Genomic DNA, 22366 nt, shown 5'->3' with positions numbered 1-22366 from the left:
AGTCAAACCGCCAGGGTTCAAAGGTCAGCCTCTGCCACCCACCCATCCACGACCTTGAGAAAGGCAGGACATTGCTCTGAGCCTCGGGCCCCTGATCTGCGAAGCGGGCTGTGTGGACAGAGCAGCAACACCCCTGAGGCACCCCGCTGAGTCCCACGCAGGACGGGCTGGCTGAGTGCGGCCTCCTCCCACTTTGAAGTTAGACTTGGGGGCTTGGAAGTGTGTTGGTCAGGGTGCCAGGTGGCTGCATCTACAGACAGGGCCGGTCTTGGTGTGGGGGGCTCGGCTGGAATTTTCATTAGGCCTCGCATCACGTGCCTGCTCTTGGTTTTTCGCTTGTTTGTTTTTGTTTTTCAAAGTTTTGTTTGAATCAGAATCTGTACAAGGTCAATATGTTTTATTAGTAGATTTTTTTAAAGTATGTTTTTATTGGTTTCAGAGAGGAAGGGAGAGGGAGAGATAGAAACATCAATGTTAAGAAAGTCATTGATCGGCTGCCTCCTGCACGCTCCCTGCTGGGAATCGAGCCCGCGACCTGGGCATGTGCCCTGACCGGGAATCGAACCTGGACCTCCTGGTTCACAGGTTGATGCTCAACCACTGAGCTACACTGGCTGGGCTTGGTTTTAAGGACTGTCTCGTGCATGGGCCCACGGGGACTCCCATGCCCGGCTCCTGCCAAGCCTTCTTCAGCTCGCCTGGCTCCTCTCCCCTTCAAAGGCACTCGCGCTGGTGGCCTCATCTTTGATGATTTTCCGGTTTTGAGCATGATCGTGGAGTTGGGGCTGCACCGTGAGAACCCGGAATAAATGGCGTGTTGCCCTGACAAATCAATGTTTCCCTTCCAGCCTCGAGGCGACTGGATGGGGAGGACGGGAGTTTCGACCAGGATAACAGGAAGGTAATGCGGGGGCAGATCCCGTTTCCAACAAGCTTGTGCAGAAACAAGTCTGGTTCTGTGGCCACTGGTCCAACTTCCAACCTCAGCCTCCTCCTCTTGGGCCCTGCTCCCTAGATGTCCCACGAGGCCACATGGAACAGGCACCAAATGCAAGGGTTGGGTGGGCTCCTTGCTCGGGGTGACTGAGACGATTGTTCTAGAACACACTTGGTGGGTGTTTTCAGAGGAAATACCTTAGGCTTTGGGGCCCCGCCGGCCCCAGGTGATGCACGAGGAAGGGGCATGGCTGTGTGCCCACAGCGCTGGCATTGCCCGAGCAGCCCACGGGCGGGGCTCGGCCATCCCGCTTCGGAAGCTGCTGCCCTTTCTTGTCCTAAAGGGAGGTGGGTGTGTCTGGGAAGAGCCCACGCGGCTCACCTGGCCCTCCCGCCCTGTGGGAAGCCATTCGGGCCCTGGACCACCCTGAGCCTCAGTCTCCTCATCTGTAAAGTGGGGCTGTGCCATTTCAGATGACCTTGAAATTCACGTGACTTTTTTTTTCTTTTCTCAGCAGAAGACCAGCTGGTTGATCCTCAAGGGGGACGCAGACACCAGGACTAACTCTCCAGACCTGGACAGCCAGTCCTTGTCCCACAGTAGCGGGACCGATAGAGACCCTCTCCAAACCATCTCGGGAGACAACTTTTACTCACGTGAGTGGTTCTTTTGAGCAAGGAGCTGTCCATGTGGCACGAGACACCTCTCAGCAAAGGGGCCCCAAAACTTCAAGCTGCTCCCCCAGATCTAAGCCTTGCTCTTTAAAAAAATATATAGGAGCAAACCGACAGACCTGAGGGCAAACTGGGGAGGGGCAGGCCCTTCGTGCCTGCTGATTCCCGCGATGCGACGGACACTCGTTAGCTAGTGCTCGGCTCACAGCTGCGCCGACTGGTCCCCAAAACACTCTGGAGCCAGCAGGAGGGCAGGGAGCCAAGTCAGGCAAAGGGCCTCCCGGGCAGCCAGGCTGGACGAGGGGCTGTTTTGCTCCAGAGCAGATGCAAGCATGGTCCAGGCGGCGAGTCCAGACTCGGAGGTGATGGCGGCATTGTCCCCTGTCCCGTGCTAGTCCTGAGCCAGGGACCGGGAGCTGGGACTCTGTATCCTCAAAGAGAACGAGAGAGGTGATGTCGTGAAGCCAGAGTTAGGAGCCATCTCCAGATGTAGGCCAAGCTCCAGACGTGCTGGAGCCATACACTGTCGAGCAGCATGTCGAGTACACTCGGGAGACCCCAGCAGGGCCTTCGGGCCCCTGCGGGCGGAGCGTGGTTTTCTGGGGCGAGCTTGAGGCTTAGCCTGGGAATAGAGGCCGAGCCGGGATGGTCATGGGCGTGAGGACACAGAGGAAAGGTGCCGGCTCTGCCTGAGACAGGCCCGAGTTCAGGTCCCACTCACCATCACCAGCCGTTGGCAGCATTCCGCCTGTCCCTGGGCCCGGTTGCCGCTGCGCCTGGCCAGGTGTTAGAGCCCTGAAGGAGGTGACCCATGTGCACAGCCCGTGCTCTGCCCGGCCCACAGTAGGTGCCCATCTGTCACCTTCATCCTCGTGCTGAAGGTGAAAGCGTCCTGATGGGAGGGGAAGGAGAAGCTTGGAAATTATTGTTGCTAAAGAAAAGCTCCAACAAAGGAAAGGTGGTTGTTTTGTGTGTGATCTTTGTAAGCAGGCATCTGTAGCCCCCCCACGCCTCTGTCCCTCCTGGGGTGCAGCTCTTCAAATGTCGGGGGCTCAGAGCTGGTGTGCATGGGAAGGTCACACCCAAAAAGTCCCCAAAGGGACTTATCAGGACAGCAGCATGCTTGTCCTGGAGCAGGTCTGGAAGGGACGTGGCAGCCTCCTGTCCCACCAGCGGGCAGGTCGAGGGTACAGGGCTGGTCATAGGAGAACCAGGGAGCAGACTCCCGACCAGGCAACAGCAGCCGGTCCTCCAGCTCCTCTCTGTGTGCAGCACACAGGCCACAGGGGGTGTAGCACTTGCACACGGGCCCTGGGCAATCAGCATAGACAGGGGGCCTTTCCACTTTGAGCTTTGTCCTGACAGTGGTGTCTGGAAGGTGATGAGCCCCAGTTGCCCCTGCTCAATAGCCCCACAGCAGCCCTCCCACACTGGGGGGCATTGAGGCTTCAGCCCCCAGGTCCAGCACTCTCAGAAAATTATCTGGGAGTGCTCCAGTCCTTCCTCTGCAAGGCGGGTGGCATGCCCATTCCCCCTCCCCGCCACTCTCCTCAGGGAGGCCAGCTGTTCCCCCCGGGGGTCCCCTCGTGTGTCTGTAGCCTGCCTGTTGCCCGGACTGAGGGAGGAGGGCACCCTCTGTGCCGCTGACCTGCACTGTGGCCGTCACCACTCTGCTCTGCTTCCCCATCTGCACGTGCCCCTGCGAGGTGCCCGGAGTTGTTCGAGGTGTCCCACACGTGGTAGACCCTGAGCGGCCCAGCTGTGCCAACTGTTTCCATGGGCCTGTCACACACCTGCAAGGGCTTGTTTGTCCGCCCCTTGCTGCATGTGGGATCCCAGGTGGAAATGGTCACTTCCCGTGCAGAGTGCACCTGCCTGCGGGAACTGATCGCCTGTGCTGGAGCCCAGGGTGTAAGTGGGCAATTTGTCCAGAGAACGAACAGCGTGTGTGTGTGTGTGTATGTGTGTGCGTGTCCTTCACCTGATGCTTGCTTATGATGACAGTGACCATGATTCTGTCATCTGCTTGCCTTCTGCTGGTGTCCTGACGTCGTGTCCTCTGAGTGGGGGATCAGTGTGTCCGGCCTTTGCCGCTGTGACTTTACTCCACCCTGGTGACTCTGCCTGGCTTCCCTGCATGCATGAAGGTAGAGACAAGGACCCAGGCTGCTGGCTGCCTAGATCGGGCATGCCGTGCTCTCTGCCAGCCCCCTGAGAAACGTGGGCAAGATGGGCAGCACTCATAGAGGGTTACCCACCTCTTATCAGGGTTTCTTTGAGCCCCCCAAATATGAGTTCATCAATACCAGTTCCATTTGCAAACAACCATTCTAAACAGAGGGTTTGCACATAGCAAGGCACGCCCACCTGCATACGGTGACATTCATCTGTTAGCACCCGAGGAAGGTAGGACTGTGACATCCAACACAGTGGGCACCCAATAAATGTTTGTTGAATTGAGATGCATTAGATTCAACGGGTATTTATTGAGCCCCCACTCTGTGCCAGACACTGTGTGGGGTGCCAGGGGCAACTGAGAAGACAAGAGCAGACCCTGCCCCAGAGAAGCATGCAGGGAGCCAGGAGAGGCTGAGACACCCATGGGAGCGAGCGCACCTGCATCCCACCGCCACCTGCCAGGGTCCTCCGCGGGCCCCTGGGGACCGGTTACAACCTCATCCCACTTATGACACCATCAACACATCTCACCTGGGATTGAACCATCACTCATTCATCCATCTGTCCACCAAACATTTACTGAGCACCTATTATGTGCTGGCCATGGAGCTAGGCAGCGCAGAGGTGGTGGTGAATTTGGCCCAGTCCCCATTCCCCAGCAGGGGAGAAGTCATTTGAGCAGAAGTGACAAACAAGTGTACCTCCCTCTCCTCAATAGCAGTGATTCTCAGCCAGCTCTGCCACCCTCTGCAAAGAGCGCCTCCTGCTGAATATTTATGGTAGACGACTGTGTGTTTCCCTTTGTACCACGCACATGGCGTTCTCTGGACCATGAATGTCGTCGGTTGTGTTGTTGATCAACCTACTTTCTGCACAGGAAGGGGATGGTGTTGATTTTTTGTTATAAGAAGAGGGTCTTGAGGCTTAAAGGAGGAGACACATGACCCGCAGAGGGACATGAGGTGATGGGGCTCCTCCCCTGGCCTGGACCCGGTAGGTGGGCCTGCTGTTGCTGTAGGTCCCATCTTCTTAACCCTCCAGGTCCTGGCCTCTCTTTTGAGGTTCCCCTGCCCCCCCTGGGTGGTCATAGGTGTGTCAATGTCAGACAACCCCCCCAGTCCAGCTGGAGACCCTGCCCAGGGGACTCAGCGATCCCTAGAAAGTATGCTAGGCCCTTTCCTTAAACCTCAGCACATGAGACGAGTGGGCAGGGCTTGGGGATCAGGGTGAGAATCAAAGCAGCAGAGATGGGTGCTCCCAGTGTGGGTGGCTGTGCCCCAACCCAGCCTGTAGATTTGTTGTTTGCGTCACCTTCTCTCAGTCCCTCCCCGTGGGGTCCCATGTTTGATGGGACATGTTTTTCTTCACCTGTTGTCCACCCCTGCCCAGGGCCTGGTCTGGGTCCAGGATCAGGGATCACCTCCCTGGGCCCCTCCCAGTGCCCAGTGGGCACTGGGGGAGGTGACAGCGACTCAGCCCCAGTTGTCCTCCCTGAGAGCAACGGGAAAGTGGGTTCGAGGTGCGGTCAGAAATGGCCTTTCTGCTGCTCTGTTGTTCCTCTGGAGCTTCAAGCTGGGAATACATTGTCCTCACTTTTCTTGGTTTATGGCTGAAAGAAAGAGGCACCCCAATTTGCTGCCAGTCTCCTGAGAATATCAGGCAGGGTGGGCAATAAACCTGGTTTGGGTGTCATGACCTGAGACCCCCAGGGGTGGATTCATCAGAACTGGAGGGACATCAGTGTCATTTCCCCCTTTTACGACAGGCTCCTGGAGGCATGGCTTGCTGACCTCCAGTGACCGTTCTGTGAGTGCCTTCTGGTTTCCAGCACCCACTGTGTAGGTGCTGGGGTCAAACAGAGGCCAGAACAGACAGCCTCCTGCCCTGAGGAGCTGACATTTGTGGGGCAGGACACAGAAACAGTTAAAACACCCGGTATCTCAGTGCCATGCATGTCAGGAGGTTGGGAGGAACCAAAGTGAGTTTAAGTATAGTGGAAGGTGGCAGGTGAGCGAGACCTGAGGGTTTGGACTTGGCTGGTGCAGACACCTGTGGAAGGCATTCTCCACAGAGGTGGAAGCGTAACTGGGTCTGTGGGATGGCAAGGGGGCCCTGGCGAGGTAAAGGCTGCAATGTGTGGGGTCACGCAGGGCTTTGTTGGCTTTGGGAGGACTCCAGCCTGCCCAGGGGATCACTGGGACTGCTGAAATCAACTGATGGCCGGTCCACCCCAAGAGATGCCCATTTTAATGGGTCTAGATAGTAGCCTAGGGAGAGAGGTAGTGGAGACTCCTCTCTCTTTGCTTTCCGCCACTAAGTAAAATGGAAAAATCCAGAAACAATACAGCAGATAACCACAGAACTATGAAGAGGGACAGAGGAAGGGGGACTGGCTAGGGGGCTTGAAAAATGCAGGACTCCTTGTCTTTCACCTCCTGTGCAGTGGCACAAAGTGACTAGGTAGATGTTTTCCTCCCCTGGCCACACCAGCAGATGCTGAGCAGGAGGGCTACTGGCACCTGGCAGCCTGAAGAATGGGCCCAGGGGAACACTCTCCACCCACAGCCACTGTCTCCCACCCCACCTCAGGGCACAACCCAGGAAGTACATCTCACTCCCTTGGGGGGAAGTGAGCACCAGGAATACTAGGTGGGCTCAGCAGACTAGAAGAGCGCTTTGACAAGCATTCTGAAAACTAAATTGTCATCAGAACCACAACCCATACTAAGCTAGGCCCTACATATTAAACCTAAACAGGGTGGTGGCCTGTTAAATAGGAGACTCAGCTAGGACCCAGAGTCTCCAAAATGTCCAGGAACAATAGAGAATTAGTCTTCACACCCAGAACCACGAAGATAACTATTTGAATGAGAAAAGACAACAGACACAACACTGAGAAGAATCAGATGTTGGAGTTTCCCAACAGGATCTTTAAGGCAACCATCACAAAAATCCTTCAACACGTTACAAATACTCTTGAGACAACTGGGAGGAAAAAAGGAAATCTCACCAAAGAGATATAACATAAGAAATAACCAAATGGAAATTATAGAACTGAAAAATAAAATAACCAAAATAAAAAATTTTACTGGATGGGCTCAGTAACAGACTAGAGAGGATGACAGAGGAGAGAATCAGAGAATCTGAACAACAGAGAGGAAGGAGAGAAGAGAGTGGGTCTGAAAAAATATTCAGAGAAATAGTGGCTCAAAACTAGCCACATTTAATAAAACATATAAACCTGCAGGGTCAAGAAAAAGTGAACCTCAAATAGGATAAATCCAAAGTAATCCACTCCAAAAACACATCATCATTAGACTTCAAAAATCTAAAGACAGAGAAAAAAATTCTTGAAAGTGGAAAGAGACAGGTTTTCTATAGGGGAACACCCAGGTCAGACGACAGCCGACTTCTGTCAGAAACCATGGAGGCCAGCGGGAAGTGGCACCACATTTTTTCAGGTGCTGACAAAGCATTGCTGTGGACGTGAATGCTAACTGGCTGAAAGTAGCCTTCAGGAATGACTGGGAAATAAAGACATTCTTGGACAAAGGAGGCCTTGTCTTGCAGCCCGGGACTGGGTGACCTTGGACAGGTCCCTCCGTGTCTGGGCCTCCATTTCCCTTCTGTGAAATGGGAGGAGTAAGCCCAGGCATTTTCCTGGAGCAGCCATGGGAGAGGCCGGGAGGAGTGAGGTGCAGCCCAGCAGGTCTGGCCTCAGGCCCCTCTCCCACTCTGTCTCCCAGCCCGACGTTCATCTGTTGTGTGAGCCGGAGTTCACGTAAGATTTCATGTGACAAGAGGGTCCCTCAGCTGGAAGATGTTTGAGAACTCTGACCTTGATGTCACAAAAGGCCCTTCCTCACCCACATCCGGAACCTTCCCAAGGACCCCCAGGGAGGCATTTCCTCCAGATGTGGCCTGTACAGGATTTTTTCTGCCCTCACTGAGTTTGTGAGGAACCCTTGGAATGAAAGTCATCTGGCTCAGCATCCTTTGCTCAGAGGGGGTGGGTGGGCTCTGCACAGCACCCACCTCGTGAATGTCAAGGGACATGACCTGCCATCCTCTCTGAGCCCTCATGGGCAGCCCATCGGCTTCCCAGGTGCTGCTGGTCTTTGGCCCTGTGAGTCGTTGCCTGAGCAGCTGGGTGCTGGCCGGGGCTGGGGCCAGGGACCCCCAGATGAAGCAGACATGGGCTCTGCTCTTTATAGGCCCACAGGCTATGGAAAGACAGGCAGCTTTGGACAGGCCTCCTGCAGGTGCTTCCTGGGCTGGGGACCCTGTCTCTGTAAGGAGCCAGGCTTGGCCACGTGTCCTCATTTCCAGGACACAAGCCTCACTCATGTCTGAACCAGGAGGACACTTCAGGGAGCCCCCACTCTGCTCTTTGGAAGGGTTTTAATGTGAAATCCCCCAATTGCAAACAGCTCAAGATTAAAAATAAATAAATGCTCTCCAGGCCCTTTGGTTGGTAGTGGGCCTCCATTTGCCACTCCGGTTCGGGGTGGCACAGCCTTACCCCCAGCCATCAGAGAACACAGGGTGGGGTCAGGCTCTGGGATGTTCCTGGTGATGTGGGTGGACTGGCGGATGTCCCCACCTCCCTGGCTTCTTCCTCAGTCCCTGGGATAGAGGTCATGCCTGCGGCAAGATATCACCCTCAGGGGCCCTCCTGTGTCACCCGCCAGCCCCCATCCTGGATTTCCTCCTGCGCTGGGCCGCACCTGGCACGTGCGTGACGGAGCTGTGCTGTGTCTGTTTCAGGATTCCCCTATTCCAAATCTGACCCTCTCCCCGGACATGGAAAGAATGGCTTGGACCACCGGGTAGGTACTCCCCTCCCTGGCACGCCAAATACTAACCTCACTGTGAGCCTGAGCGGTTCCCACAGCTTACTGACCACACAGCCAGGAGGAGGGCCCCGGGGACCCTGCTCGCCCACCTGCCTGTGCCTGCTGCTCCACCAGGGGCCACACGTCACGTCTCCAGACCAGACAGAAGGAAGCAACACCCCTTCCCCCTCCCACTCAGCCCCGACCCCCAGGGAGGCTCAGTGTGTTAGGGCAGGGAGATGGGGGCCACCCACGGCCTCCTTCTGTGACCTAGAACCTAGTAAGGACCTTAAATGTGAGCCAGGGATGCTCCTCTTTTCCTGGAATGCCACTGCCCCTCACTGTCATCGCCTGATATCACCTTTGTGCCCACTGCAGGTGTCATTGGCACCTGTGATTATCACACAGAATTTCTCTGACTGCTCCCAGCTGAAGGCTGGCTGGATCCCTCCCCATCTAAAGGACAACCCAGGTAGTTTGGTGCCTGACTTGTCCCCCACTAGGGGCAAGACCCTGATGAAGAGTTGCCCACTTCTGTCCCTCTCCCCACAGCTTCACGAGGTCTCCAGTGAGGACCCCTCAGGTGAGGTGGGGCCTGATGACACCAGAGCCCCTCCCCCCCACACACACAGTCAGGAGCCCTTCCCACTGAGGACCCTTTTCCATAAACCGAGGCATTTCAGCCTTGAGAGAAGCCACCCAAGGCTGATCCCGCATTTGCTGATTTCTGGCGGTCTCAGCAATAAGTGGAGCCCCGGGACAGCTCTCCAGCCTCCCCCAGCAGGATCTCGTAGCCAGGGGCCAGGCCACTGAGACAGGGCTAAGAATAGGAAGGCGTCCCCAGAGCCACAGGCGTCCTCAGCTTCTCGGCCTGCCCCAGGCTCTGCTGGACATGCTTCTGTGTGTGTCCTGGGCCTGGCCACTGCGCTGGCTCCGCCAGCTTGTCCCGGAATGGGCCTCGTCAGGTCGTGCATGCTGCCTGCTTCTTCCACTTTCCTTCGGTTGGTTTGTCCACACTTTGTGTCCACACGGAAAGTGGGGGATGGGAAAGCAGGACCGACGTCCACTGGACACTCGCAGCCCAGGAAGCTCAGTGTCAGAACAGCCAGCAGCAGGCAGTGACTTCTGGGGACACATGCCACCTTGCCACATGGCCACCTGGCCTGTTCTTCAGAGAAGGACCACTGGCCACCGGCAGATCCAGGTGGTAGCCCCCGGAGAAACCCTGATGCTATATATGAACAGCCTGAATTTTCCTACAAGAGGACAGAGTCTGATTAGAATTCATAGTCTAAAGAGGAGTCACCCATGCACAGGGGCCGATTTATAAAGCAGGAGTAACACTCATAATTTTAAGTGCACCAAACCTGATAAAATGCAAGTCCACAGGTTGCTTTCGCAACAAGCATGGTGGGTGATCTAATTATGGTGCTTTGGAATCGGACACACGAATCTAGTGAGGATAATAAAAGGCACTCGGAGCCCTGGAGTAACGCAGACAGCAGACCACCTAGCAGGCGTGTGGGAAACGTGTGTCTTTGAACCAGGTTTTCACATGTCCACAGAGCACTGATAAAAATATGCGTGTATGTGACTACGAGGAGAACCTTAACAAGTTAACGAAACCTGGTGTTTTCCAGCCAGAAAGCTGGACAGGGCGCCTGCGTCAGCATCAGACAGCCCTGAGTTCAAATCCCCGCTCTGCCTCTGAGGGGGATGCGTTTGGGCAAGTTACGTACATTTCCTGACTCTATTTCTAAGTCTTTAAAAATTGTCCTCACATCATAAGATTGTTGTGGGGACAGATAACATCATGGCTGTGAAGTCTCATAGCTCTGCAGTGTGGGCCCCACCTGAGGAATCATCTGGAAAACAAGTTCCTACCCCTTCTTTCCAGGTCAGCGGTTGCTAAGTGGGGTGGCACCATCCAGCGTGAGCTTTAGGAAGAAAAGCACGTGGCCAATGGTGAATGGCCACAATGTCACTCCTACTATTAGCAATTCTAGCATAATTTTTGAAGAGTAAAACACACGAGTGAAATTCTTTACAGTGCCATGTATTCGCTCTGTGACCTTGGGCAAGTTGCTTAACCTCTCTGGGCCTTGTCTACAAAATGGTAATAATAATGCCATCTCGTGGGGTTGAGCCGGGATTAGTGAATGTGGCTGTAGAGCAGCTGGTGCATAACAACACCAGAAATATGGGAGAGGTAAATGGTGTGTTACCTTTACCTTCTGTGGTCCTCTGCTGAGAACTGCAGGGGAGCCCCACAGGGGATGCGCCTGTTGGAGCGGCCTTGGCGGGGTTCTCCTGGCCACTTAGCTCTCCTGCCAGCCCACACATAGAGCAGCAACCCAAGGCTGCCTTGCACCAGAGAGGCCTTGAGGCCCCCAGCCCCACTTGGCACCTAGAAGACTGGGAGACTGTTATTCCCCTGCTCTGGGCTGACCCTCCGCTCCACTCGCCACCCGGATGGCGCCCCGCCCTCCCTCCTGGGAGGCTCCATCTGTCTCAGAGGCTGGCAGAGCAGAGGAAGCTGATTTTGCCCCTGGGAAGGGGTTCCAGCGGCCCAAGGTGGCTGCGGTGGCCAGCTTGACGGCCTGTGATACGGGGCAGTGGTCACTGGGGGGCAGCAGTTTCCTTCTGTATCACAGAAGGGAGGCAGGTTTGCCCCGTTTGGTTCCAGGAAGAGGTTCCGGGACCAGACAGGTGCACCTGGGGACGCTTGTCAGGGTCCTGAGAACAGGTCTCAGAAAAGTGTTGGAGCTACGGAGAATGACTGTCGCAGGTTCCCTGGGAGGGCGCAGCCGGCCGGGGGCTCCAGGGCTGGGATGAGATTGGCCAGTAAGGCAGGTACCAGGGCTCAGTAATCAAGATAAAGGATGTTCTAATGCAATGTTTTTAAAAATCCAAAGTAATGCGGTCCTTCCACGATGAACAAAATATCAAACATTTACACAGAGACCAGCTCCGACCCTGCACTTAAGGTGCTACCCCATGCACCGCCTCGGTTTCCCCTGTTTGGGGGGAAGGGCCCTGGTCTCGCTGCCCTCTGAGGCCTCTCTGCCCGCACTCGCCAGGCCTGGGCTCCCCACTCACGGCCTCTGCAGTGAGTTAGGGCTGAAAACCTTTTTCCTGTAACACAATCCGAAGGTAGAGCCCGTCACCTCCCCTCCAACTGCGGACTCTCTCCTTTGAAACTGAACCCCTGCACCCAACTTCAGAAATGCTGGCCAGGAGCCCTGACCCCGTGTGGGACCTGTGCCCCTTGTGGGACCCGTACCAAGGGGAGGGTAGAGAACCTGGGTGTGGCCCGGTGCTTATAGGGAGGGACCTTCCTGGGGGTTGCAGGGCTGCATTTGCAGGTGGGCAGAAAGGAGAGGGGATTCCGGACATTAATGATCTGATGCACTAAACTGGCAAAGCTGGCTGACAATGCTACGGCCGGGAGAGGGAGGCCCCTGGGGCAGGTGGCGGGGCTCTCGAGTCCCTGTCCCCTCGGCGAGGTGTCACCCTCTGAGTATCGTCATCGTCACAGCCACCGTGTGGAGTGCCCACGAGGTGCTGGGCTCTGTCCCAGCGGGCTGTGCAGACACCAGCCCCTGAGCATCTGGAGACAGTGGGGTCTGGAGGGGAGCAGAGGCCCCCGGGGAACAGCCTCAGTCTGAGCCGCCCACCGGGGTCCGTGCCAGCTGCAGGGCCCGGGGACCAGGAGCTGCCTGGACAGGCAGGGTCAGCCCGTGAGCAAAGCCGCCGGGCGAGGGCGACAGGCCCTGGGGAGCGCGGGCACCCGAGCAGCATCTCTCGGCGCGGCATCCCCGGGCCTGAGCGCCTGCCCGGTTGCCCGCCCCCGCGGCCTGCCCCCTCTGCCCTTTTTCTTTCTCTTCCAGAATGCCAATCTGGCCCCTTGTGGAGCAGACCCGGATGACAGCTGGGGCACGCGAGGTACAAGGAGCGGGGACCCCCTGGGTCTCTGGCTGGGGCAGTGGTCACTAACACGTCCCCACGAATCTCATTCTGAAACCAGCCCCCGAGGGGCAGCTGGCAGAGGCTCCAGGCCTCGTGCAGCAGGGGGAGCCTGGGGCGCTCATGTCCCGCCTCTTCCCTCGAGGGTCACTTTGCCCCAGGCGTGCCCGCTCTCCCGTCAGCCCCTGCCCTGACTTGCTGGTCACTCTGGTCACTTGAGGAGAGGGATCTGTGTGGGAACAGCTGTCCTCTGTCAGGGCACAAGCCAACCCAACCCCCAGTGAAATTTTGGGGCAGTAGGGGAGGCAGTCACAGGGAAAGCCCCCCGAGTCTGAGCCCAAGGACTAAGCAGAGCCAAGCTCTCCCACCTCTCTTGCCCTGTGGACTTCAACCAGGAGGGCCGCCTGCCAGGAGGCTGGCAGTGACGCTGCTCACGTGGTAGGTGCCTGACTGAGGCTCTGCCAGCTTGGCGCCAGCCCTGGGCCTGCACGTCGGGGCCCGCGCAATGCTCCCTGGCCCCGTCACCCCGACTTTGACAGGCTCGGGGGTATAGCTGGTCCTCATGGGCTGGTTTGCGCCACAGGTGGAATGTGGGGTATCAGAGCTCGCCCCCTCTAAGTGGCTCTCCACGTCCCCGGGCTCACGGCTGGCATGTCCAGAATCCCACGTGTCACGTTGAAAGATTCGGGGACTGGCCCCCTCGCCTGGGCCCCTGCCAGGGACTCTCCGGAGCCAGGCTTGTGGCCCGGGTCCCAGAGTCTCTGACTCTGGGTCTGCCTGCTCACAGAGGCTCCAGCACATGGTTTTACTTTTTTAATAAGATGCTTCTAGTCCGCAGGGAAAACCTTCCGACACTAGTGTCCGGAGCTCAGGGATTTAAGAGAGGAACTGAAGGGTTAAGGAGGTGAGAGAGTAGGAGGCCAGGAGGCTGTTAGTCTCCACGACGCGTCAAAACGTCTATCTAGAATTGCCCCTCCACGGGGTAAACCGAGGCAGGCAGCTTTCGCGGGCGGCTCCACCCACCGGGGAGACTGCCGCAGGGACACAGTGCCGTCTGGCTCCCAGTCTGGCTCCCGCCTCCTGCTCTTGGTTTCTCGCTGAGATGGGCAGAGCCCTCCTCCGCCTCTGGCTCCGGGGCAGCCGCGGGGTGGGGGGTGGAGTGGGGGCAGGGGACCAGCATGGCCCGGAAGACAGGGGAGGGGTCCCCATGGGATTGTCCCACCTTCGGAGGCGCGCCGGCGCTTTCTAACCCTCCGCCTGTGCTCTCTGCTTTCTCTTACAGAATACAAGGTAAGGGGGCCGCCGCCTCGCCAGCCTCTGACCCCTTCCTGCCGCTCCTGCCCAGGTTAAAAGTTCCTTTTGTTGAGCTTTTCCTAAAAACGTGTGTCCCCGGCAGACTCGAGCATGTGCCCGCCCTGGCTTGGGCCTGGCGCTGTCACCCCGGCGCGCCTCCTGCTCGAGCCCACGGTCTCTCCCCGAACAGGTCTATCCCTACGATTCCCTCATCGTAACAAACCGAATCCGTGTGAAGCTGCCCAAGGACGTGGACCGGACGAGACTGGAGGTAAGGGGGGGCCCTGGGGTAGAGGTCCTTCCGCTGGGCAACTCTCTAAGGGACCTCGTCCGCGGTGCCAACACGCATTGCCCCTGAGTGTCCCCATGGGGTGGCGCAGGCGCAGCGAGGGCTGGTGTCGAGGACCCGTGCTGTTTTGGGGGCGGCCTGTGTGCCAAACGGGCGGCCGGGCAGAGGCCCGAGCTGCGTGTGGTCTGGGCAGGAGGGGCTCGGAACAGGGCTTGACTTGGTCATGCCCGTCTCTGCCCCGAGCACTGACAGTGGGGAGCTGTCCCGGTTCACGACCCCCATGGTCTAGGGTGGTAAACGGGTCTGCGGAGAGCAAGTACAGTCGGCCCTCAGACAGCAGGGAATGAGGGGCGGGCACCCCCAGTGCCGTCGAAATCCGAGTGTAACTTGGACTTCCCAAAACTCGACCACAGCCAACCCTTGGTGTCTGGGGGCGCAGGTTCCGGGACTCCCAGCAGGTGCCCAAGCCCCTCAGATAAAATGCTGCAGAACGACACACAGTCAGCCCGCTGCATCCGACGGTTCCTAATCAAGGGTCGAAGATAGTTTTGGTTCGATCCACGGTTGGTTGAAACCGCAGATGGAAAACTCCAGAATTTGGAGGGCTGAGTGGATACTTGGTGAGAAAGTCCTCGGATCGGCGGGCCCACACTGTTCAAACCGTGTTGTCCAAGGGCGAACTGGATTATGTTTAAAAGGCCCACAGGACGTCACCGCAGCATAGGAATTTGGGTAAAATTGTTGCCTGGAAGAACTAACTTTGCTGAGCCCTTGCTATGAGCCAGGTGCAGAGCGGCCCCCATGCTGAATTTAATCCTCACAGTCACCCTACAAAAAAACCAATGTCCAGACAGTGGGGTTCAGCTCCTGAGCGGGTCAGGAGTGTTTTGGGGCCTTTTAGTGATGATTCCACTGAATGTGAGGGGTCTGGAGGGTCCTGAAAGTCAGTCTGGGCCCCAGGGCTGGGCATACAGTAGGTGCTGGGAGCATATGAAGCCTACTGTGTGTCCAGCCAGCGCCAGACCCTGCCGGATTGCCTGCCGGGCGGTGACTCAGGTGGTTTCCAGGAGGGGAGCAGTAGGGCCGTGGACGCGGCCACATCCAGGGCTAAGAGGAAGTGCTGAGCTGGCCCTTATAGGATGGACAGGACTGTCACCAGCTGAGAAGGGAGAGCATGGAAGGGCCTGCCAGGCCAAGGGACCCGTGAACTCTGGGCTCCCAGCCCCGTGCAGCTCCCAAATTGGGGAGCACTCCAAGAGCAGTGGGCACAGGGCAGGCCGGGGACCCAGCAGCCACCTCTCGCTTCGGGAGCCACCCTGTGGCCTCAGGCCGGGTCCCTGGCCACCTCCTCCTGGGCTTCACTGAAGACAATCCCGCTTTCTCTGCAGGGACTCACTCCTTGGCTCAGCTGAAGCCAAGTCCTTGTTCATTGTGCGGTTCTGTCCCCAGTACAAATGTCACTGCTGTAGAATGGGCTGCTCTGGCTGGGTGGCTCCAGGGTCAGGATCCGCCGGGAAGGTTCCTGTCTGTGTGCGGCTGTCCCCTCTGGGCTAGTGCTCTCTCCGCAGAAGTGGGCTCGGCAAGCTGCCCGTGGTGCCCTTGGGGCCCGGAGCCTGCTGGAACTCGCTTCTTTCCCTGGGGACTGGGGTGCACTTTAGATAACTCCCATCCCGCCCCAGTCTTTTGCTATCGTACAGAATGAAAGATGCAAAAATCAAGCAGTTAATACATGTAAATATTTCCTTTTAAACAACTCCGAGGAGGGGAATGGTTTAATCACTCAGATCTCCGAGCACACGCCCAAGGGTGCGTCTCTCATGGTCTCGTCCTGGGCCTCAGCGGAGCCAGGAGGCAAACTGGAAATGTTACCACCCGGGGCCCATCCCACATTCCTCGGGGCTTGGAGCTGGGGTGCGAGCCAGGAGGGGCTCAGGAGGGACCCGTCCCAGCAGAAGAGGGCCCTTGGTGTTCGTGTTTCAGAGGAGCAAGCTTTATTTTTAATATAAAAACAATCAGTTATGTTTATAAAACTCCAGAAAAATACAAAGACGATCATAAGCATCACACAGGATCCCAGCTGGGTCCTCACTCCCGGGAGCCCCAGCAGCGGCTTCCTGCACAGATGCCCAGCGACGCCAACTCGTGTTTGGTGTTTGGGGAAGCTGACTCAGTTTATGCGGCTGGACACCTGCCTGTTTCTTTACAACTTGATGTGAGCGTTTTCCACGCCAGCTCACGTGGAGCCACCCACCCCTTTAAACAGCGTGGTGGCCCCGTGTCCGTGTTCCCCACGTGGGAGGGCCCCAAAGGCCAGGCATCGCTTCTGTTCACACCCCACTAAGCTGAGCTCTGTCAGGGGCGAGCCGTGAGCAAGGCGGGCTGGGCCAGCTGTGTGCCAGCGAGAGGAGAGGACGGTTTGGGTGGCCGGCTGGCAGTGCCTGCCACGCCTCTGGAGGGTCAGGCCCTGGGGCGAGGACTCCTCTGTCAGATGGTCAGGGCCTGCTGTCCACCCTACCGCCAAAGTGCTCGGCTGGGTCTTGCATCCACTGAGTGAGCTTGTGCCAGGCACTGGGTGGGTCCTGGGTACAGGGCAAGCACCCCAGCAGGAGCTCCACCCTCAGACTCAGTCTGGCAGGGAGGCAGACAGCAATCAGCTGGTGACCCAAATGAGTGTGGATAATTTTATATTGAGATAAGCGCTCTAGAGGGAGGGAGACGCGCCTGTAAGTGGTTAAAAATGGATAAAAGTTAACTGGTTAAAAATGGATAAAAGTTAACTGGGTGCAGGAAGGGTGCCTGCACGTGTGAGTATAAGCTGAGGGAAGAGAATTCCAGGGGAGTACACTGCACTGCAAAGGCCCTGGGGCAGGAGGAAGCTAGGGCTGTTAGAGGAGGAACTGTGAGGAGCCTGAGGTGGCCACATTGAGCTGGGTGACAAGGACAGGGCAGTCCTTGCAGGGCCCTGGGCCATGTGAAGCAGTTTGGTTTTGGCCTAGAAGCAATGGCTTTTAAGTGAGGGATTAAATGATTAGGTTTGTCATGTTAAACAATGCCCGGGGCTGCGTGGTGAGGCCTGGAGTGGCTGGGCGGATGCAAGGAGTCTGTTTAGGAAGGAATTAGGTCATCCGAGCAAGAAGTGATGGACAGTGTGTCAGCACTTCTGAGGCCAGAAGCGGGTGATTCAGGCGGCACTTGGGAGTCGAGGTGGCCGGCTTGGGCCATGGAAGGTGCTCTGTGGGGAGCTCTGTGGCTCCAGACTGTCCGGTTGGGTGGTGAATGTAGTGGTCACCCAGTGGGGCTCAACAATGATTGACACTCTGGCCTATGAAGCTCAGCCGGGGAATTCGGGAGACTCAGGCTGGCATAGCGAAAGGCACCATGGAGGCACCTAGTAGCTCTTAGTAGGTGCTCAGTAAATGCTGGTCGCTAGGACAATCCCCTGCCACTCTGGAGGTGTGGTCACATGGGAAGTGGGCAGATGAATCATGGGATCCCAATGGACAGAGTCAGACCCGCAGGCCGACTTCCCAGTCTAACACCCTTCCTGCATCCCACGCTTTGTCCTGGAGGGGCTGGGTCCCAGCCCCTGCCCCAAGGGCCTTGTGCCCTGGAGCATTTTAGACCCTTCCTGCATCTGGCAGTTACCCACTAAGGGTCTGCTGTGCCAGGAGCTTCCAGTTGGAGGGGAAGGAGCCTTGCCCGTCCCCAGGAAGACTCAAGTGTCCTCCTTTCTGAGGCCACGCCCTGCACATCTGTGCCTGGCACCTACCGAAACACATCCCCATTTTGTTTGTGTGTCAGCCTCTTGCTGCCCAGGGTGATATCCCGGTGGAAGCAGAGAGCACTTAGGGTCAGGTTGGCCTGGGTGTGAACTCAGTCTCCGTAATGTCTAGCTGTGTGACTGTGGGCAAGTCACTTAACCACTCTGAGCCTGACTCCACACCTGTTAACGGCATGGCCCTGCCTGTGCTGCTGGGTGGTGTGAGCCTGCGTTCAGTCGTTAGCCCAGGCAGGGGTAGTGTGTGTCCGGTTCGTTTATTTGGTGCATGTTGTCCCCATTTTCCCAACCTGAGAGAGAGCCATGTAGATGACAGTGGATTGGAAAAAGCTTTCCACAGGGACAGGGAGCTCTGGGATGGTCAAGTGCCACACTTGCCAAGAACTTAATGAACAGCCAGGTGGCCACGTGCAAATGGGGGCAGCACCAGCCATGAGGCTCGGCCACGGGGAGAGAATGAGCTTCCTCCGTGACACCCAATGCTGGGAGCAGGTAGGACCCTGAGGCTTTACTAGGTTTGGCTTAGTTAACAAGCACCTGTCCCACCCAAGGACGTCCCGAACGCCAGACACACCGGCGCACACGGTTTCCACACTCAGCACGGTGGCTGCAGACGGGCCTCGGAGGTGGGAGAGCTGAGGGCTTTCCAGGGCCCTCGGTTCCTGAGAGGCAGAGCTGGGACGCTGGCCAGGGTGTCGCCCGGAGCCACCGTGCTGTGCCGTCTTCCTGGATTAATGACGCTCTACGAAATGAATGTCTCACACCTCTTCTGTGCATCAGCCTCCCCGCGCACACGTGCAGACATTCTGTTCCTTAGGTGGGAACCTTTCAGCCAGGGTCCTGCACAATCAGCACCGGCAGGAGGTGGGCAGGTGAGCGGTGGACCGACAGAAAGACAGAGACATAGAGACAGACATAGACCTGTATTAAGAAATGCATGTAAGGGGTTGGCTCGTGGAACTGTGGGCTGGCAAGTCTGAAGTCAGCACAGGCCGGCGGGGAGACCAGGCAGGAGTTCACTCGGAGGCAGGATTTCTTCTCCGGAAGCTCGGTGTTGGCCCTTACGGCCCCCAGCGGATTGAATGAGGGCCCCGCACCCGCCTCTCCACCACACTGTGGAGGGCCACCGTTTTTATTAAAGGTTTCTTACTGATTTTTAGAGAAAGGAAGGGAGAGGAATAGAGAGATAGAAGCATCGATGAGAGAGAAACATCATCAATTGGCTGCCTCCTGAACTCCCCCTGCGGGGGGTCAAGCCCGAAACCCAGGCATGTGCCCTGACCAGGGATTGAACTGGGGACCTTTTGGTGCAGGGATGCTCAACCCACTGAGCCCACCAACCAGGGCTGGAGGGTCATCTTTGCTTAGAGGCAGCTGGTTGTAGGTGTGAGCCACGCCCACAGAAGACCTTCACGGCAGCCCCCGGACTAGGTCTGCCAGGCAGCTGGTGCCAAGGCCCGGCCAGGCTCACGCAGCGTGTGGCCACTCAGACAGGAAAGGGTGCCCTGGGAAAGGCGCTTCCTGTCTGCTGGGGGCCCGGTGGCCATGTCCCTGTGAGTCACTTGCGGGTCCTCCTTGATTCAGCCGCGCAAACCTTTCGGCCGCTGACTGCAGGGAGGGGAGCGACTCTGCACAGTGGGTCCTGTGCTTTCCTGAGTGGCCTTGGACCCTGAGACTGAGTGTACCCTGGAGTTAGCTCAAGGAGTAAGGGCTCCTGTCTGTGGAATGTGCCTGAGAAAGAAGGCCCTGCAGCCACCGAAGAACCTGCTTTGTTTAAACTCACCGGACTGGTCTGATGAGAACCTGATAGACTGGTGATGGCACAGGGCCCTGGCTGAGCTGGTGTCTGAGAGAGGGGTCTGCACCAGCATCAGGGCTCTAGGGCAGCAGTGATTCGGCACTGAGGGACATGGCATGGCTCTAGGACCTGATTGGCTAGAGCAATCCAGGAGGGCCCCCTGGAGGAGGGGATGTTTGAGCTGAGAGCTGTAGGAAGAGGAAGAGCCACTGTGTGGAGTCGGGGAAAGGGCATTGCGGGCCCTGGGGTGGCAGAGAGCCTGGCGTGTTCCGGAAGCCACAGATGGCAAAGGCCTGGCACGGTGCCATGCGTCCCCTGTGGTTGATGTACTCTTGCAAGGGGCCAGAGGTGAGTTGTTACTGTGTCAAGTCTTCTAGTTCCCAAAGTTAAGTAGAGATTCATTTCTCCAGGTCGCAGGGTATCTCCTCTGCAAAACCTTCCTGGGTCTTCCCTGGTCCCTCAACCCTCAGGTGGCCTTACCTGCTTTCTGACCCACCTCCCCATCAGGTGGGAGGTCTCTGTGGGGCAGGGGCGCCTGGTCTGGTTGACGTCTGTGTCCCCAAACCTGGCACAACAGGTGAATGAAAAGAGAGCGGAACATGCGTGAGGCACAGCCCCTCACCTCCCCCCTGCGGTCATCCTCCAAGCCACTCCCGTGCCAGGAGCACCCATGCTGGTCCCTGGGCACAGTGTGCTGTGGTCCCATCCTGCCTGGTGCTCGATGCTGAGGGGACCATGGCATGGCACAGTTCAGGGGCTGCTGGAGCTGCTCCCACTCTTACATTTTAGGAATTTTTTTTATGCTGGTGTTAACCCAGCCATCACAGAAAAACAGATTATGGAAACTTAGGATGGAATCAATTCTATTTAAAGCAAAGGCACAAAGACTCAAAACTCACCCCTCTCCCCTCCTTTGCGTTTTCCACCGTCTCTGCTGTGGAGGTGACTGCACCTGTCGCGTCTGTGTGGCGGAATGTTCTGTAACGGTGTCCCGTGGGGCACCCTCTCCCAACCCTGCACTCAGTGACCTCATGTTGGCCGCGTGAAACTGGCCATGGTGTCGAGGGGGCCTGAGGGCTCTGGGAGCCTGGGGGAGGGGTGATCAGGGAGGCTTCCTAGAGGAGCTGGCATCGCCCAGCCTGAGGAGTGAGTGGGCGATGCCTGTGGGTGAGGAGGGGCCCGCCCTCCAAGTGGAGGGAGAACAGGTCCGGCACCGACCTGCTCGTTCCCACCTCATAGACCTCGCACCTGAGCTCAGGTCCCTCAGTGCAGCTGCACAGGGTGGAGCCAGGACCCGCATCCTGGGCTGTGTGGTCTTGGGTCAGAGGTCTTTGTAGGACACCGCCCTGGAGGGTCGCCTGTAGGCAAAGTCTATGGTCCCTGCCCGGGAAGGCCGGCGCTCCCCAGGAGTGGGCTGTCCCAGAAGGAGGCTGGCCAGCCCCTCTGCGGAGGCACCGCGCCCTGGGCTTCCTTCCTGTGGCTCGGGAAGGAGCTGGGCTGTGCCTGCCTGGCCTCCCCTCGCCTCGGTGGACACCTGGGGGTGAGAGGGTAAGGCTGCCCTCCTCCTGGGGAGCCTTCGGGGACCAGGGGTCAGGGGAGTTGGCCCAGGGGTCATCTGTGCACGGCCCTGTCCCACTTGCTATGGCAAGCTCATGGCAGGGCAGAAAGAGCCCTGGGTCGGGGAGGGCGATGACACTGCCTCATGATCTTGAGCGAGTTTGTTTTTTTTTTTTAAATATGTTTTTATTGAGTTTAGAGAAAGAGAGGAATGGAGAGGGAGAGAGAGAGAGAAACATCGATGGGAGAGAATCATTGATTGGCTGCTCCTCACAACGGTCCTGCCTCTGGTTGCCCAGCAGCTATCCCAAAGTTGCTAACTGCTCCCCTCCGATATTCCCTTTTTATTTGAAGAGACACTTGTCGCCGGAGGAGTTCCAGGAAGTGTTTGGGATGAGCATGGAAGAGTTTGACCGCCTGGCCCTGTGGAAGAGGAACGACCTCAAGAAGAAAGCCCTGCTGTTCTGATGGCCACCGGGCACCTGGCCACACGAGCCGGGGGCAGAGCCACTGGCAGAGCCCCTGGCGGAGCCGTGGGCACCCGGCGGGAACCACACACACCCCTCCTGTTGCACTGGCTCTGGCTTCTCTGTGTCCACAGGGCGGGTGTGGCGCCTGGGGAAGGCCTGGGGGGTGGGGGGGCTGGAGCAGGTCCCACAGCAAGTGCACCTGCAGCACCCCTGCCCATAGTTTAGGGCCCAGACACCTCGCTTTGCACCGCCCCTTCCCCCGCTGTGCTTGGCATCACGGAGATGCTGCAGCCTGGCTGTCCCAGGAGAGGGAGGGACTTTAGACAACCACAGCCCGCCTTCCTAGGCCCATGGGACACAGAGGTGACTGGGGCTGGGGATCTGAGGCTTGTCAATGACAGGCACTGACACAATCATTGGTGGGGGGCACAGGGCTCCCAGAGTCCGCTGGCCCTGCCCACCTGCCCCACCCGGAGGCACAGCCTTGCACACGGAGGGTGCTGGCTCATGGCCCTGCAGCCCGGGTGCCCAGGCCTGTGCCAAGCGTGGGGTGCACGAGTTTTGATGAGTCTCTTTTTAGGGACAAAGCTC

General features: G+C 57.6%; 1 protein-coding gene across 1 annotated transcript in view; it reads left to right on the top strand.

Moving 5' to 3' along the window:
* Positions 1–21828, top strand: part of ABLIM2 (actin binding LIM protein family member 2) — a 74726-nt gene extending 52898 nt beyond the window's left edge. The window contains exons 17-23 of the mRNA XM_087817131.1: positions 849–901; positions 1452–1593; positions 8557–8618; positions 12515–12569; positions 13873–13880; positions 14074–14154; positions 21660–21828. Of these exons, the coding sequence (XP_087673257.1) occupies positions 849–901; positions 1452–1593; positions 8557–8618; positions 12515–12569; positions 13873–13880; positions 14074–14154; positions 21660–21773 (515 nt within the window). The 3' untranslated portion in view covers positions 21774–21828. The remainder of the gene's footprint in view (positions 1–848; positions 902–1451; positions 1594–8556; positions 8619–12514; positions 12570–13872; positions 13881–14073; positions 14155–21659) is intronic.
* The last annotated feature ends 538 nt before the right edge of the window (positions 21829–22366 follow it).

The sequence above is a fragment of the Miniopterus natalensis genome, chromosome 1 (assembly GCF_054644295.1).
Source record: "Miniopterus natalensis isolate mMinNat1 chromosome 1, mMinNat1.hap1, whole genome shotgun sequence".
Lineage (NCBI taxonomy): Eukaryota > Metazoa > Chordata > Mammalia > Chiroptera > Miniopteridae > Miniopterus > Miniopterus natalensis.
Note: the sequence above shows the minus strand (reverse complement) of the source record. Positions and strands in the feature narration are given on the sequence as shown.